Below are 14,405 nucleotides of genomic sequence, written 5' to 3'. Positions count from 1 at the left end.
AATAATCATCAAGCAACATAATAATAATCATCATAATAATTATAACAATAATCATCACAATAACAATTATAATAATCATAATCATAATAATCATGTTAAAGCATAATAACAGCAAGATCCTAGGCATGATACTAACAAGATTAATAACAAACTCAGCATGTCACCAAACAATAAAGATCAAATATTTAGCATAAACATGATACTAACATGAATATTAGGAAGAGAAATAGGAAGCATCATAACAATCATACTTGATTTAAGGAACTTATTTTTTACCCTAAACATGATACTAGGAAGAAATAAAACATCCTAACATGATAGTAGGAATCAAAATAACAATCTAAGCATGATTTCTATATCATAATATCAATTAAACCATTAAAGTACTTATTTTGATGTCTCGTACCTCTTTCTAATAACAAAATACACACGTTAGTAACTTCAAGGAAAATAATAAAAAAAAAAACAATTAAATTAAATAATTGAAGTAGAGATTTAGGACCAAACCCTCAGAAATTAAACATTTCATGTCTAGGGCGAAGGCAACTTCGAATATGGCTAGGTGTTTCTAGATCTAATGAATGCGGAATTTTGTATGTAAAAGGCTAGTTTAGAAAAAGAGAGAGAGAGCAATTAAGAAAATCTTGATGAGAGTTGGTAGATTGTAGATGATTGTGGGTGATTGTGGATGATTGTTCACGAATCAAAACGGAGTTTTTACGACGTTATTTATAAAGAAAATCAGCCAAAAAGATAAAATATCAAAACAGAGTTCAGGCGCACATAAAACGATGTAGGCGCCAACGCTGGCTATTGGAGCCAGATGCCAACATCAGCGCCAGGCGCCAATGCTAGTGCCAGGGGCTACAGCTGGCGTTTGACGTTGATTCAGAAATTCACGCGTTTTCTTAAAATCAAATAAAAATTGCCGTACAGGAGAATAAAATCGTATTTTTCCTAAAAAATGCTCTTTGATTCTAATTAAAACTCTGAAAAGTCAACAAAAGTCAATTTATCAATGCTAATTGAATTAGGAATGAAAAGAACCTTCTAGAAGAATCTAGAAGACTAAAACCATTCCTAATTGCATTAGGAATGATAAATCTATATTAGGCCCTCCCTTAGATCATTGGGCCGCATATAAGGCTATAACCGGGCCCAACTCAGTAAATTGGCCATAACTTCCTCAATATTCATCGGATTTGGGCTTATAATATATTGTTGGAAAGCTCTCGTCAAGCCCCATCCAACTACACTATTACTGGACCCATATCATGGACCAACCAAACTGGATTGACTGTTTTCTTAAAATAAATTTTCAAAAACAGAGAGAAGAGAAGAGAAAAGAAATTAAAACTATCCGCAACACTAAACTTTCCACACTTTCACTTCATTCGATTATGATTCGACGTGAAAGGTACTCATCACCGGGTTTGGTTTTGGGGAGACACAAATGGGTGTCTACAGAAGCCCCCACTTTGACTGAGTTTGGAGAAACGCAAGTTTTGAAAACAAAAGTCAAAGTATCGATAGGAACGGAGAATGATTCAGAACGTTCTGCGATCCTAAATCATTCTTGTAACGCCGATACCTGCAAACTAGCGTTAGTTAAACAGATAAAAGAGTGAAGAAACGTGTATCTTGCACCGTCGAGCACACGTCTCTGAAAGTAACCGATTTGCTGCCGCTTTACAGTTTTGATGACCTCCTGCCAAGAGAATGTCATCCCGCTTGAAGACCGCTACGCTTGTAACTGCTTACAATATAGAAGATTGCTTCGCTTGAAACAATCCTCTCCCGCTTTGATAATATTCCACGTCCAAGGGAATACTATCAAAGATTGCTTCGCTTGAAACAATCCTCAGTTGTTTGTGACAACTCTCCACAATCTAGGGAACACCATCTTGCTGTTTCGATGTTCACTCGTCTTTGAACAAAGAGCTTCTTTTTTTTTGGATATGTCCACGCGCCTCTGAACAAAAGAGCTTGAATGATATGCCCACGCGTCTCTGAGCAATAGAGCTTGATAATAGGATGCCCACGTGTCTCTGGAGAAAAAGAGCTTTTGAGAAATGTCCACGCGTCTCTGAACAAAAGAGCTTTGATGATACGCCCACGCGTCTCAGAGCAAAAGAGCTTGATGGAAATGTTCACGCGTCTCTGAACAAAAGAGCTTCGATGATATGTCCACACGTCTCTGAACAAAAGAGCTTGAATAATATGTCCACGCGTCTCTGAACAATAGAGCTTTGATGAAAATGTCCACGTGTCTCTGAACAAAAGAGCTTTGATGAATATGTCCACGCGTCTCTGAACAAAGAGCTTTAATAATATATCCACGCGTCTCTAAACAAAGAGCTTGATAATATGTCCACGCGTCTCTAAACAAAGAGCTTTTATAATATGTCCACGCGTCTCTGAACAAAGAGCTTTTTGATACTTTAATGTTTGTTGCGATAATATTCTGAAGAAGATTTCTGAAGACCAACGCTTGCCGATCTCTACAGCTCGCTTGAACTTTGCTTCAGCTATGTCAATACGTTGGCGGTTTGCTGCTTGGAAACATTATGTTCATGATAAGCCAACGCTTAGGCTCTTTAAGCTAAGTGAGACGATCTTTCGTCAGGTCAATCACTTATTGCGACTGTAATCAAACCGACTACTTAATCATGTCAAATTGCTTATAGGGGCTAACTAGCGTACAAAGGAACCCGAAATTGTTGTATGAGGTCGAAATCACCTTTATGAGAGGCTTCGAGCTCTGTCGCTGCTGAAACATCTCTGGCGCCAAGAATTGACTCTGTCGCCAAACGTTGGGATCTAGCGCCAGGCGCTAAAAGCTATTGCCAGACGCTAGATGTTTCCGTCTGGCGCTGGAGTAGGGTCTTCCCTATTCTGCTGCACCTGTATTTATTTTTGACTATAGAACTTTGCCAATTTCTTTAATTATTTTAGGGTTGACCTAAGGTTTAATGTCGCTTGACTCATTGACTTGACACGACTCAAGGTATAAACTTGACTCCTTGTGATTGACCTAATGTTATAAGATATTAGGGAGGGTTTAATGGAGAGAATGCAAAAAAAAAAGAGAGACTTCATACTTCATAAAGACATTCAACTATGTCCAAGAATTCAGCAGAGGTTGGAATGGTCTAAATTGGCAGCAAGGGGTTGGGTGGCTTATTGGGACGAGAACTTTCCTTATGGTGTGAGGGAAGGAGGTACACAAATAAGGTTTGTAGTCAGCTTGTACTTGCAATGTGTGGTAGAATAGGGGTATCCCTTGTAGGCATGCTGTGGCAGCAATATGGAAGGTCGGGGAGCTCCTAGAGCACTATGTGTCTGAGTGGTTTAGTAAAACAACTTATTTAAGGGCATACCAGTACCCACTTGAGCTCGACCTTGAATGGTCCAGATGAATGGCCTGAATCAAGTGTCATTCCAATCACTCCTCCCCCTCTCAGGAAGGTTTAGCATAGACCATAGAAAAATAGAAGGCCCTTTATTGGTGAGGTGGTGATTGATACTACAAGGGTAACTAGAAAGGGTCAATCACATAATTGCTCCTACTGCAAACAACAAGGGCTCAACAAGAAGACTTGTCCTACAGCACCCAATGACACACCACCAAGCACGAAGAGGCAAAGAACCACTGCCCAATCAACCCAACAGTCACAAACACTCTTGACTCTACACAATAGAGGGGTTGGTTTGTACACATACCCCAAGGAATATTTAGAGGCAGGCTGTGGTAAGTACTTGTTCATTTTCATACAAATTATACAGAAAATCAATTAAAGCAATTTAATTGTCTTTTAAACTTTCAACATTACATCAATCCAAATTGGAGCCAAACAAGCGTTAGAGGAACATCAGGACAACATACTCAACCTCACATTACAAGGTACCTTACTTAATCAAAATTACTAAAGTTAAAACAAATATTAAAAACAAAATTACAACACTTTGAATATTCATTTTCCTCCCGTTCTATTTTATTTCTTCCTGCAATTCCACATTTTTTTTAATGAACATAACCATGACAGTTTAAATTATTTGTTCTTCTTTTTTGGGGGTTTTTTAGGATGTTTTGATCGCTCAAGCTCTTGATGCAATGGTGACAGTAATGGAGAAATTTTTTGGGCAGCCTTTTAGAATAGATAGCTGTTGGAATTATTTTGTATTTATACTTTTGTAATTTATCCCAACGACTAGTATTATATATTCAGCTTTTGAACTCATTTCAGGATTTAATATTGATAAGTGATTATGTTTTTGGGAAGGTGGTTAAGTTTATGTTGGGTGACTAAGTTGTTTTTTTTTTCTTTTTTTTTTGCTGAGTTCAAAACAGGCTAAAAAGGTGTTTTGGTGAGTTAAGTGCTCGGTTTTTCTAACTCAATCACCAAAGGGTGAAAAAATATTTGATCACCAAAGGGTGAAAAAAACAAAAACTTGATCACCATCTGTATACTTAACTCTATTTACACATAAAAGAATCAATTTATTATAAATTATTTGTGCTTATAATACACTATTAACTAAATTATTTCAATCTATAATATTGAAATTCTATAACTTCAATGTGCAAAGGTTCAGTTGCTCCTTTTCCTAAAAAAAATAAAAACAAATAAATAAAAGGTTCAATTGCTCCTATACTGTCTCTTCCCAATGTAATAATCACTCCTATCATCAGCTAGGAATATCCAGGAGGGAATGTTGCTCTTGATGTTTTGATGATAACACAAGCCAAACTTATTATTAGACTAATCTAAATAAGCTGTGTAGCTTTAAGACTCAAGTTGCAGAGTTATTCGAGACAAAGGAACTAAAGCTTAAAGAAGCAGAAGACTGGATGCAGTATTCCTTTGGAGGAACATAAGCTTTGGATTAGAAGCAAGAGAATGAAGGCTCAAAGCACAGACTTCTTAAGAGAATTCATAAAGTCTAAAGTATTTTATATTTTAGGTTTTATGTCAGTGAAAGTAATTTGAAGTTGGATGCTTAATATAATGCACATAAAATTGGTTAATGATAAAATATAAAGATTGGTTAATTATAGGAAAGTTCGTTTTGGAAAATAATCTTTTTTCTGATCTATCATTTAAACAAAAATATCTTTCAAAGGCTTGTGTAACTGATTTCTTGAACTTGCACAAATGTTGTTTGATTATGTCTTCTCCACTAAACGAAGAAACTGTTTCAAAGTGGTTCAACGTGCCCCGAGTTTTAATTAGGACATGTTTGAAGCACTAGAAGTAGTGGAGAACGATGGTGTTGATGTGCAGCAGTAGTGGCGTAAGTGGAGGAGATCATGGCATTTTAATCAAGCTAAATTTTTCAATAAATACCGAGGTTGTTTTCTAGAAAACTTCACCCTTGATCAATCATATTTTCTACTATCTTCTTTGTTTTCTTAAAGAGTCAAAAGTAGTGGCGTATCCAGGAATTTAGAAGTGTGCGTTCGGAATCGTTAAAAAAAATATAGGTCCTTCGTTCAATTCGTTTTAATTGCAACATTGGTGATTTCATGCTTATCAACAAAAATTCTACAAGCTAAATATCTTAAGTTATAAACAAGATCTCACGAGACGATTTTTTTTCTTCCAAAGTTTTAATAATCACAAAAAACGATCAAATGAGTATGTGTATATATTGTAAACTTACAAACGTTGCAATTAATAAAATATATATATAAAGTATAAAATTAATTTTAATAGATAGTTTTGAATTCCAGATTATAATGGATGACATGTAACTTAATACAATAGAATACAATTAGAAATAGGATCAATAAAAGCATTCGGTTTTTTATATACTTTGATGAAGAAAGTTAGGGAAAAAAATAATTAGGGCAAAAGAGGCTTGATGTTTTGAGTTTTTGAAAAGTTTTCGGGATATTGAGAGTTTAGAGAAGATATTAAAGCAAAGGAGAAAAAAAATCATTAAAATTTTGGGGGGGGGGGAGTTTAGAGAAGAAATTTAAGCAAAAAGGAAAAACAAAAAAGCTGAAGAAAAAGGCCAAAAGATATGTTCTTTGTGGGAATTGAACCCACGACCTAGAAATCCCAAACGCTCAAAACAAACTCCAGTTGACCACTTGGCTATGTTACTTTTTCTATCTAACTTATGACATTATGCTTTTATCTTTTTTTTTTTTTAGCTTTTTTTTTTAATTTTTTTTCAGAAAAACAGTGGGTTCAATGAACCCACTTGAACCCAACGTGGATCCACCATTTGTCAAGAGTCTCATTCTACTTTAGTTGATAATTTTCTTATTTTCTTTCATTCGAATATTTCTTTCAAGAATTGTAATTTGGGGATTGGAAGTTTGAGTGAACTCTAGAGAAGTCAGTAGAAAAAGCGAGAGAAAAGAAAGAGAATCGAAGAGAAGTAAGTTGAGGGACTTGCTGCTGGGAACTCTAAATTCGTTAAGGAACTTGGATATAGAGTCTTTAGCTTGTAATAAGTTGCTTGCCTTATTTTAGTAAAGAACCTTTCTTAAAATCCTTAGTGGTCGTGGTTTTTCTTCTTTTTAGGGCCAAGAAGTTTTCTACACTAAAATCTCTTTGTGTGACTTTGAGTCCTTAAACTTAGTTTTTATAATTCCGCAAAAAGTTAACTAATTCTTCCCATACTACAATTCACCACCCCTCTTATAGTATTCTTTATAGTAAGGGTATGTTCTCATTGACTAAATTCAGCTGAACTGAACTGAACTGAACTTTTATAAGAGAAGGAAATTAGGAGCTGAACTGAACTGAGCTGAGCTTAACTGAACTGAACTGAGCTGAACTGAACTGAGCTGAACTGAACTGAGCTAAACTGAGCTAAACTGAACTGAATTTCAACGTAAGAGAACAGGTCCTAAGAGGGAAGATGAAGACTCTTACGGGCTTTGACAAGGGTTGTACAAGTCTTGATGTATCCTCTTCTTTTCTCTGCTCTAAATACATAAAAGCACCATAATATTTTGAAAAAAAAGTACACAAAAAGTATCAAAATATTGATACACTTTTTAAGGTCAATATATTACAAAAAAAGTCACAATGTGCTTTTTTTTTTTTTTTGCAGTATGCATGTAATTATTATTTTTTTTCTTATTTATTATTAATGTTTTGAGCTTTTCACTATTCATCCACACTTCTTTAACCCATTTTGTGATTTATTACTAGAATGTATGTGTATTGAAAAAAAATGTGAAACTCTCACCATTGCAACTGAAATATAACATATATAAGAAATACAATACAAACTTGTTCACCATTTATATCGTTTACAAAATAGACTCTGAAGAAAATGGAAGAGAATTCATATCACCTCAAATGAACAAGCTAAATATCTAAATAATAATAACTTCAACCATTAATACCAAACCAGGTATAAATAAAGACTAAATTTCATGTGGTTTAAAGCGCATTTGCAGCCCGTCAACTGAGTAGGGATCAGGGTTATAAATTATCTTTTCATTGGGATTCGCCTTTGAAAGTGTAAATCGAATTACAACATTGTGTATATAAACCAGAGTACTAATTCGCGCAAGCTCCCTCCCGCAGCAAATGCGCAATCCTCCTCCGAAGGGTACAAATGCACGAGGTGGCAATATTTTTTCAAATCTTGAAGGGTCAAATTTTTCTGGATTTGGAAAGTAAGTTGGATCCATTTGTGTTGAATATACATTCCAATGTACCTAATTCAACAAAATTAAATGTTAGTACTCGTAAATACTCCATTTTTTGGTATTTAGATAGCCATATAAGAGCGGATGCTGTTATCTTAGGCCTCCTGAAACAAGAAGAGAAGATCCAACCAACTGAGCTATCCCCCAGGCCCCAGTTTTAACTCGTAAATACTCCCTTTGTTGTTTGTAAATACCCTAATTTAATTTTTGGCTTAGATTAAAACCGAAATCTACTCAAATAATCCAAATTGAATCCATCATTTGAATCATATATTTTTTCTTTAATTGATTTATTAAAAATCAAATTTTCAGTTAGGATCAGAAGGCTTTGCATCCAATTAATTTAAAGAAACTAAATAATTTCTATTAGCCTAATTTATTTTTAAAGTACTTGACAATGATAAATCATACAAAGATTCTCACCAAAAAAAAAATTAAAAATAAAAAAATCATACAAAGATAACACAATTCAACTTTTTTAATTTATAATTAACCTTCAGTAAGAAATTTTTCCAGATTGAGAATCAATGATGGTCAAGTTGTAATATTTTGTAGGAAAATTTGTCAATTACTACCGCAAGTTAATACTACTTTGTAAATTACTACCGCAAATTAAAAAAGTTGTGAATTACTACCGCGAAAAATTTTAAGATGTTGCGATTACTACCAAACCCCCATTAAACCCAACTATGACGTCATTATATCACTTTAACCCATGGTTAAAGCCCTTAACCATGACGTCATTATATCCCTAAACCATTTTTTTTGGGGGGGTGGTTAAAGCCCTTAACCATGGTCAAACACGGGTTAATTAAAGGGATATAATGACGTCATAGTTGGGTTTAATGAGGGTTTGGTAGTAATCGCAACATCTTAAAATTTTTTGCGGTAATAATTCACAACTTTTTTAATTTGCGGCAGTAATTTACAAAGTGGTATTAACTTGCGATAGTAATTGGCAAATTATCCTATTTTGTACTACCTGTTTTATTTAACTTCTTTGAGTTTTATTTTTATTATTATTATTTTTTTATAATTTTTTGAAACAGTGTGAGTATAATCAACAATGTTATTATAAGTCAAATGCCACATTAACGATATTAACTTCATATAAAGTATGTTAAGATTTCCTTCGTTTCGCACTATTTAAATGCTTCGTTTAACTTACACATTGATCATACATTTCATTTGATAATAAAAATTATTATCAACAGCCAAAAAAAAAAAAAGTAAAACAAGGGAAATTATATGTCTAGCCCTTAGGACTACATATACCTATCACATAAAATTCCTGAAATAGAATAAACTAGATGAAGCCCGTGTGATGCACGATTTATTTGAATTTTTTAAAATAATTTTTTTTATACATATATTTATGTGCTAAAATTTGTTATATATTTAGATGAAATTCCTGATACCAAATTATAATATTTTATATTTAATTAATTTAAACTGAAAAATCTCATTCGCCAATTTTACTTATGTGACTTTTATATTATTTAATTATAACATAAATTAATAATTTCACATTTAATTGGCTACCACAAAAGTTTATTATCCTACATGGCGCGCTAAAATAAATTAAATCCTACCTGGCTTTCTAATATATATATATATATATATATATATATATATATATATATATACAGTAGATGAAGCTCTCGCACGGTTTGTTAGTATTTTTTTTAAAAAAAAAAAATTATCATATTTATGTGATTCAAAATTGTTAGTATATTAGTTTTAGAATATTAGATAAAATTTCTGATACCAAATTATAATATTTTGTATTTAATTAATTTAAACAGGGAAATCTCATTCGCCAATTTTACTTATGTGTCATTTAAATTATTTGATTATAACAGAAATTAATAATCTCTTATTTAATTGGCTACCACTAAAATTTATTATCCTACATGGTGCGCTAAAAAAATTAAATCCTACCTGGCTTTCAAATATATATATATTAGATGAAGTCGGTGCGATGCACACTTTGTTAGTATTTATTTTAAAAAAATATTTTTCATATTTTTGTTATTAAAATTGTTATTATATTAGTTTTAGAACATTAGATAAAATTCCTAATATCAAAAGATAATATTTTGTATTTAATTAATTTAAACTTTAAAATCTTATTCACCAATTTTGCTTACGTGGCATTTGAATTATTTAATTGTAAAAAAAATTAATAATCTCTTATTTAATTGGCTACTACTTAAATTTATAATCCTACATGGCGCGCTAAGAAAATTTAATCCTACGTGGCTCTCTAAAAACTTGGGGAAAAACTTCCCTTTAAATATATATATTAGATTTGAAATTTTTTGACAAGATCATGCTTACATCAATGTAATTAATGTACTAGATTTGTTTCATTTTATTTGTAGCAAATGAGTTTTTTTTTTATGTCTCGTATACTTCGTTGCAAATTAAAAAGAAATGTGTAGATAGATTATTATGTCCGAAGGATCATACGTTTAGATTCTGTTTTAGATGATATGTTTACTTGTAAGAACTTTGATTTTGTTTCTTGATCACATGTTCGTGGGATGGAAACTCTGTCGCTCATCACCTAGCTAGGATAGTACCCTTTGGTCTAGAGCAAGTATGAGAATGTCATTGTCCTCCCGATATTGCTTCCTATATACTTATGGACAATTTGTCCAAACCTTAATGAATTGGTTCATCTAGCGTGCTCTCAGGGAAGGAAAAAAAAAAAAAAAAAAAAGGAAACAGAAACACATGTAGTATAATCTTGCTTAATCCTCATATAGCCCTGAAGGCTATGTTTATTATTTTAAAAAAAAATATTTGCGATAAAGGCTTTTTGGGACAATGTAGCATAGAGCTGTCAATAGCTAACCTGACTCGAACCTGATCATTAACCGGCCTATTTGAACTCGAAAAAATGGTGATCCGAACCCAATATAAAACCAACCCTAGACCCGAGTTAACCCGAGTATTTGAGACCCGAACTCGAATATGAACCGACCTGGAGATGTCCCGACTTGAATATAACCCGTAAATTATTCACCTTAACCAAACTCGACCTCAACCAAGATTGACCCAAACCCGTTTTAACCTGTCAAAACCCGAATTTAACCTGACATGTTACTAACCCGACACGAATTTAACTGACCTGTTATTAAACCGTACCGACCCAAATTTAACTCAACCTGTTACTAACCCGACCTAAATTTTACCAACATATACTAGCCCAACTCGAAATTCAATCTGATTTGTTACTAACTCGACTCGTAATCAACACGACTTGTTATTGACCCATTGACCAGACCAAAATTCAATCCGAATTATACCTGACCCGTTTTGAACTCAACCTAACTTGTTATTGACTACACCCGATTTCAAATCAACTTAAATTCAATTTAGACCACCTTATTAATATTGGTCAAAGTATAGTTATATAGATATGTTGTCACTTATTATGTATATCTTATCTAAATTTATTTGAACTTATTAGCTCGAATTTAAACTTATCTAAATTATTTGTCTTACAATAAATGAAGAAATTGATAATGATTAAACGTGAACGTATTACATGAATAGTTCACAAACCGGCCTAAAAATGTATCCGGTCATGATATGACCTGACCTGAAATCAACCCGAAATTCAAATTAACCTAATATTAGATACATGAACCCGCACATGACCCAACTTGGATGAAATGTCCTAACCTAATTGTAAACCGCAAATTATTGATTGAACCAAACCTGACTTGAACCCGAGAATGACCCGAATTGAAAATGACCCGACCTAATTATACCCCGCAAATTATTAACTTTTACGAATTGGAGAATGACCCGACTTGACTATAACCCGCAAATTATTGACTGGAATTGAACCCTACTCGAACCCGAGAATAACCCTAACTCGTTTTAACCCGTGAAAATCCGAATTAAACCTGACATATTATTCACCCAACCCTAATGTAACCAAACCTGTTATTGGCCTGGCCTATACTGAACCCAAACTAGATAAAATGTATGACCCGATGTGACCCGACTCAAGCTGACCCAATCCGAACCACATAGGTTTCGACATTTATTGAAATTAACCCGACCCGAGTTGACACAACCCGCACTTACCCGACCCATTTACCTGAGTTGACAGCTCTAATGTAGCATACGTATCTTCACTCCTAGTAGTTTAATTTGTTGCAAATAAAACAAATTTAAAAAAAACCTTGTAGCATACGTACCTTCGCTCCCTTTGGGACAGTGTAGCCGGCGTAGGAGATGTCGGTGATGGCTTCTCGGAAACCTCCAACCGCAGAAGGTTTTAATCTCATGGTTTCACATGCCACATTCCATGTATGTTTCATGCTCTGAATATCTTTCCAATTCAATAGCTCCCCTTTCTTTTTCGATTGTGCTATCTCCAATTGCTCTAGCAATCAATATAGCTTATCAAAATGCGTTTTTAGGACGGTTGCAATAGACATTAACATTATACATATATCTCGCTTAAATCATCTTTGACGATTGGGAAAAGAGGATTAAAAAAAAAAAGAGGGGGGGGGGGGCTAAATAGTTAACTAAAGTAAATTATTAAAGGTAAGAAAATGGAGTTTATTTTGGTTACAAGTGAATTAAGTAGAATTAGGTTGGTGATTAAAGGGGGCCTAAATAGTTAACTAAAGTAAATAATTATTTCTTAGTTTCTTATATATACATATACATATATATGTATACATACATACATACATATACATATATGTATACATACATACATACATACATACATACAAGCGAGGATATCATATCACTATTATATAAAGTCTGTCTCGCAGCCAAAAGACATCGACACTTGGCATTCCAGTTTTTCACCAAGTGTCGAGCCGCGTAGGCGACGAATAGGTAATATTGAGACACATGCATAAACTAAGTAAGTGGATTTTGGATAGTTGTTTTTAAGATAAAAATATTGTATAGTGTTTATTATCAATATACTTCTAATATTTCATATATACAAAATTAATTATAAATTTTAATAAATATCTTATAATTCAATACTATTTCCATCATAAAATTCGTTTAAAAATGTATCACTAAGTTGTTTAAAATTTGGCATAAAGATAAAATGTTTACTCCATGTCTTATTAATAAACAAACTGGACATTGCACGGGCTCAAAATTAGTTAATATTTAACGTTATGCGTTAATAATTATAAAAGTTAAATTATTAGGAGTAAAACATACCTTGTAAGACTTTTGCATAAACATCAGGATATCGAGCAAGATAATCTATTATAAATGTGATCAAAGTACTCGTAGTATGAAACCCTGCAAATAGGAGACCAATCATTTGACCCGCTATTTCCTCGTCACAAATAGATTTGAAATCTTCTTCATATGAAGCAATAAGCAGTTTACTCAACAGCTCTTTGCCAACGATTTCGATATCCACATTATTTTCCTTTGCTGATAATATTTCTTCTTTCTTACTCCTCATTAGATCCACAAGCTTGCCTTTAACAACCTTCGACGCCTTCAAAGCCTGGTTATAGGATGTACCAGGCAAATTTACTGGCACCGAAAGAACCCTCTCAGCCAAAGTGTAGAAGGGTTCGGCGATTTCCCTTGCTAGATCTTCGTTTGAGCTAATTAAAAGATGGACAGCATTAGATAGAGTGAAGTCTTTCGATAAAGGTTGGACCTTAACTTCGTTATAAGGAACCCAATGCTTCTCCAAGTGCTCGCTTGCCCTTGAATGCATAACGCCTACACAATCTTGCAGGGATTCGAGTCTAAGGAAGTTGTGTAAGTGCTCCATGAAAAATCTCCAATGAAGCGACTTATTATCAACATTAGTTAGTGAAAAGGCTCTAGCAATGCTCTTTGGTAACCAATTCGTAAATTTATTTTCATTTGAATAGATGAACTTGTTACCTGATGGACCGCAAAAAAAGACCACTCTATCACCTCCAAATGAGGTTTGAAAGATGTCTGTGGAGTGTTTCGTCATTCGATCATGAACAAATTTTTTAGGGTTTGAACAGAATTCTATAGTTTCGCCTAAGATCGGCCACCCAACATTACCTGGGGGATGATTTGAATTACGACCATACTTTATAATTTTATTAAAAATAAAGAAGGTGAATATTGTGAGAGTAGTAACACCTAACAAATAAATTGAAGCCATGCTTTAACTTGGGTAGTAAGTGAATGCTCTGTGTTAATGGAAATGAATAATTATTTTGCTTGTGATTTATCTAAGGAAGATAATTGGATTATATAATGTTCTTGAGCTAATAAAATATCCAATCGCTTGCGTATATCCAAAATTGGTTTCATAAATCGTAAGGAACAATTTAAAATAATTACCAGTTGTCTTTCAGTTGATGTTAACGTTCACGTCCTAAATCACAAGGTTTATAAAAGAATGATAATTGAATTTAATTAATTTGTTTTTGGTGATAATTAGGGGTGAGCAAGGTGAACAAAATTTAAGGTACCCTGACTTGGAATAGAAACCTTTCGGAACCGCAAGTTCCAAACCCGGGTAATAAAATTGAGAACCTATTGCAACGGGTTCCGATTTCGGGTAATAAAATTTTGGACCTGGAACCTGTACAGTATCTTGTTTATACTGTATTAAAGTTGTTATAAGCTTTTATTGTGAACATGCATTTTTTTATACAAAAACAATTTGTAACAATTTATCAAGTAACTATTAAGCTTACTTTGATATACAAGGTACCCTGTTTAG

At 33.4% G+C, this 14,405-nt stretch overlaps 1 protein-coding gene across 1 annotated transcript; it reads right to left on the bottom strand.

Annotated features, from left to right (window-relative positions):
• Positions 1-7,217: 7,217 nt before the first annotated feature.
• On the bottom strand, positions 7,218-13,895 carry LOC110715110 (beta-amyrin 28-oxidase-like). The gene is made up of 3 exons (XM_021893687.1): positions 12,896-13,895; positions 11,896-12,083; positions 7,218-7,687 (listed from the first exon to the last, which is right to left on the bottom strand). The coding sequence occupies exons 1-3, from the start codon at positions 13,836-13,838 to the stop codon at positions 7,391-7,393; spliced, it is 1,428 nt and encodes a 475-aa protein (XP_021749379.1). The 5' UTR covers positions 13,839-13,895; the 3' UTR covers positions 7,218-7,390.
• Positions 13,896-14,405: the final 510 nt, after the last annotated feature.

Source organism: Chenopodium quinoa, unplaced genomic scaffold (assembly GCF_001683475.1).
Source record: "Chenopodium quinoa cultivar QQ74 unplaced genomic scaffold, ASM168347v1, whole genome shotgun sequence".
Classification (NCBI taxonomy): domain Eukaryota; kingdom Viridiplantae; phylum Streptophyta; class Magnoliopsida; order Caryophyllales; family Amaranthaceae; genus Chenopodium; species Chenopodium quinoa.
Note: the sequence above shows the minus strand (reverse complement) of the source record. Positions and strands in the feature narration are given on the sequence as shown.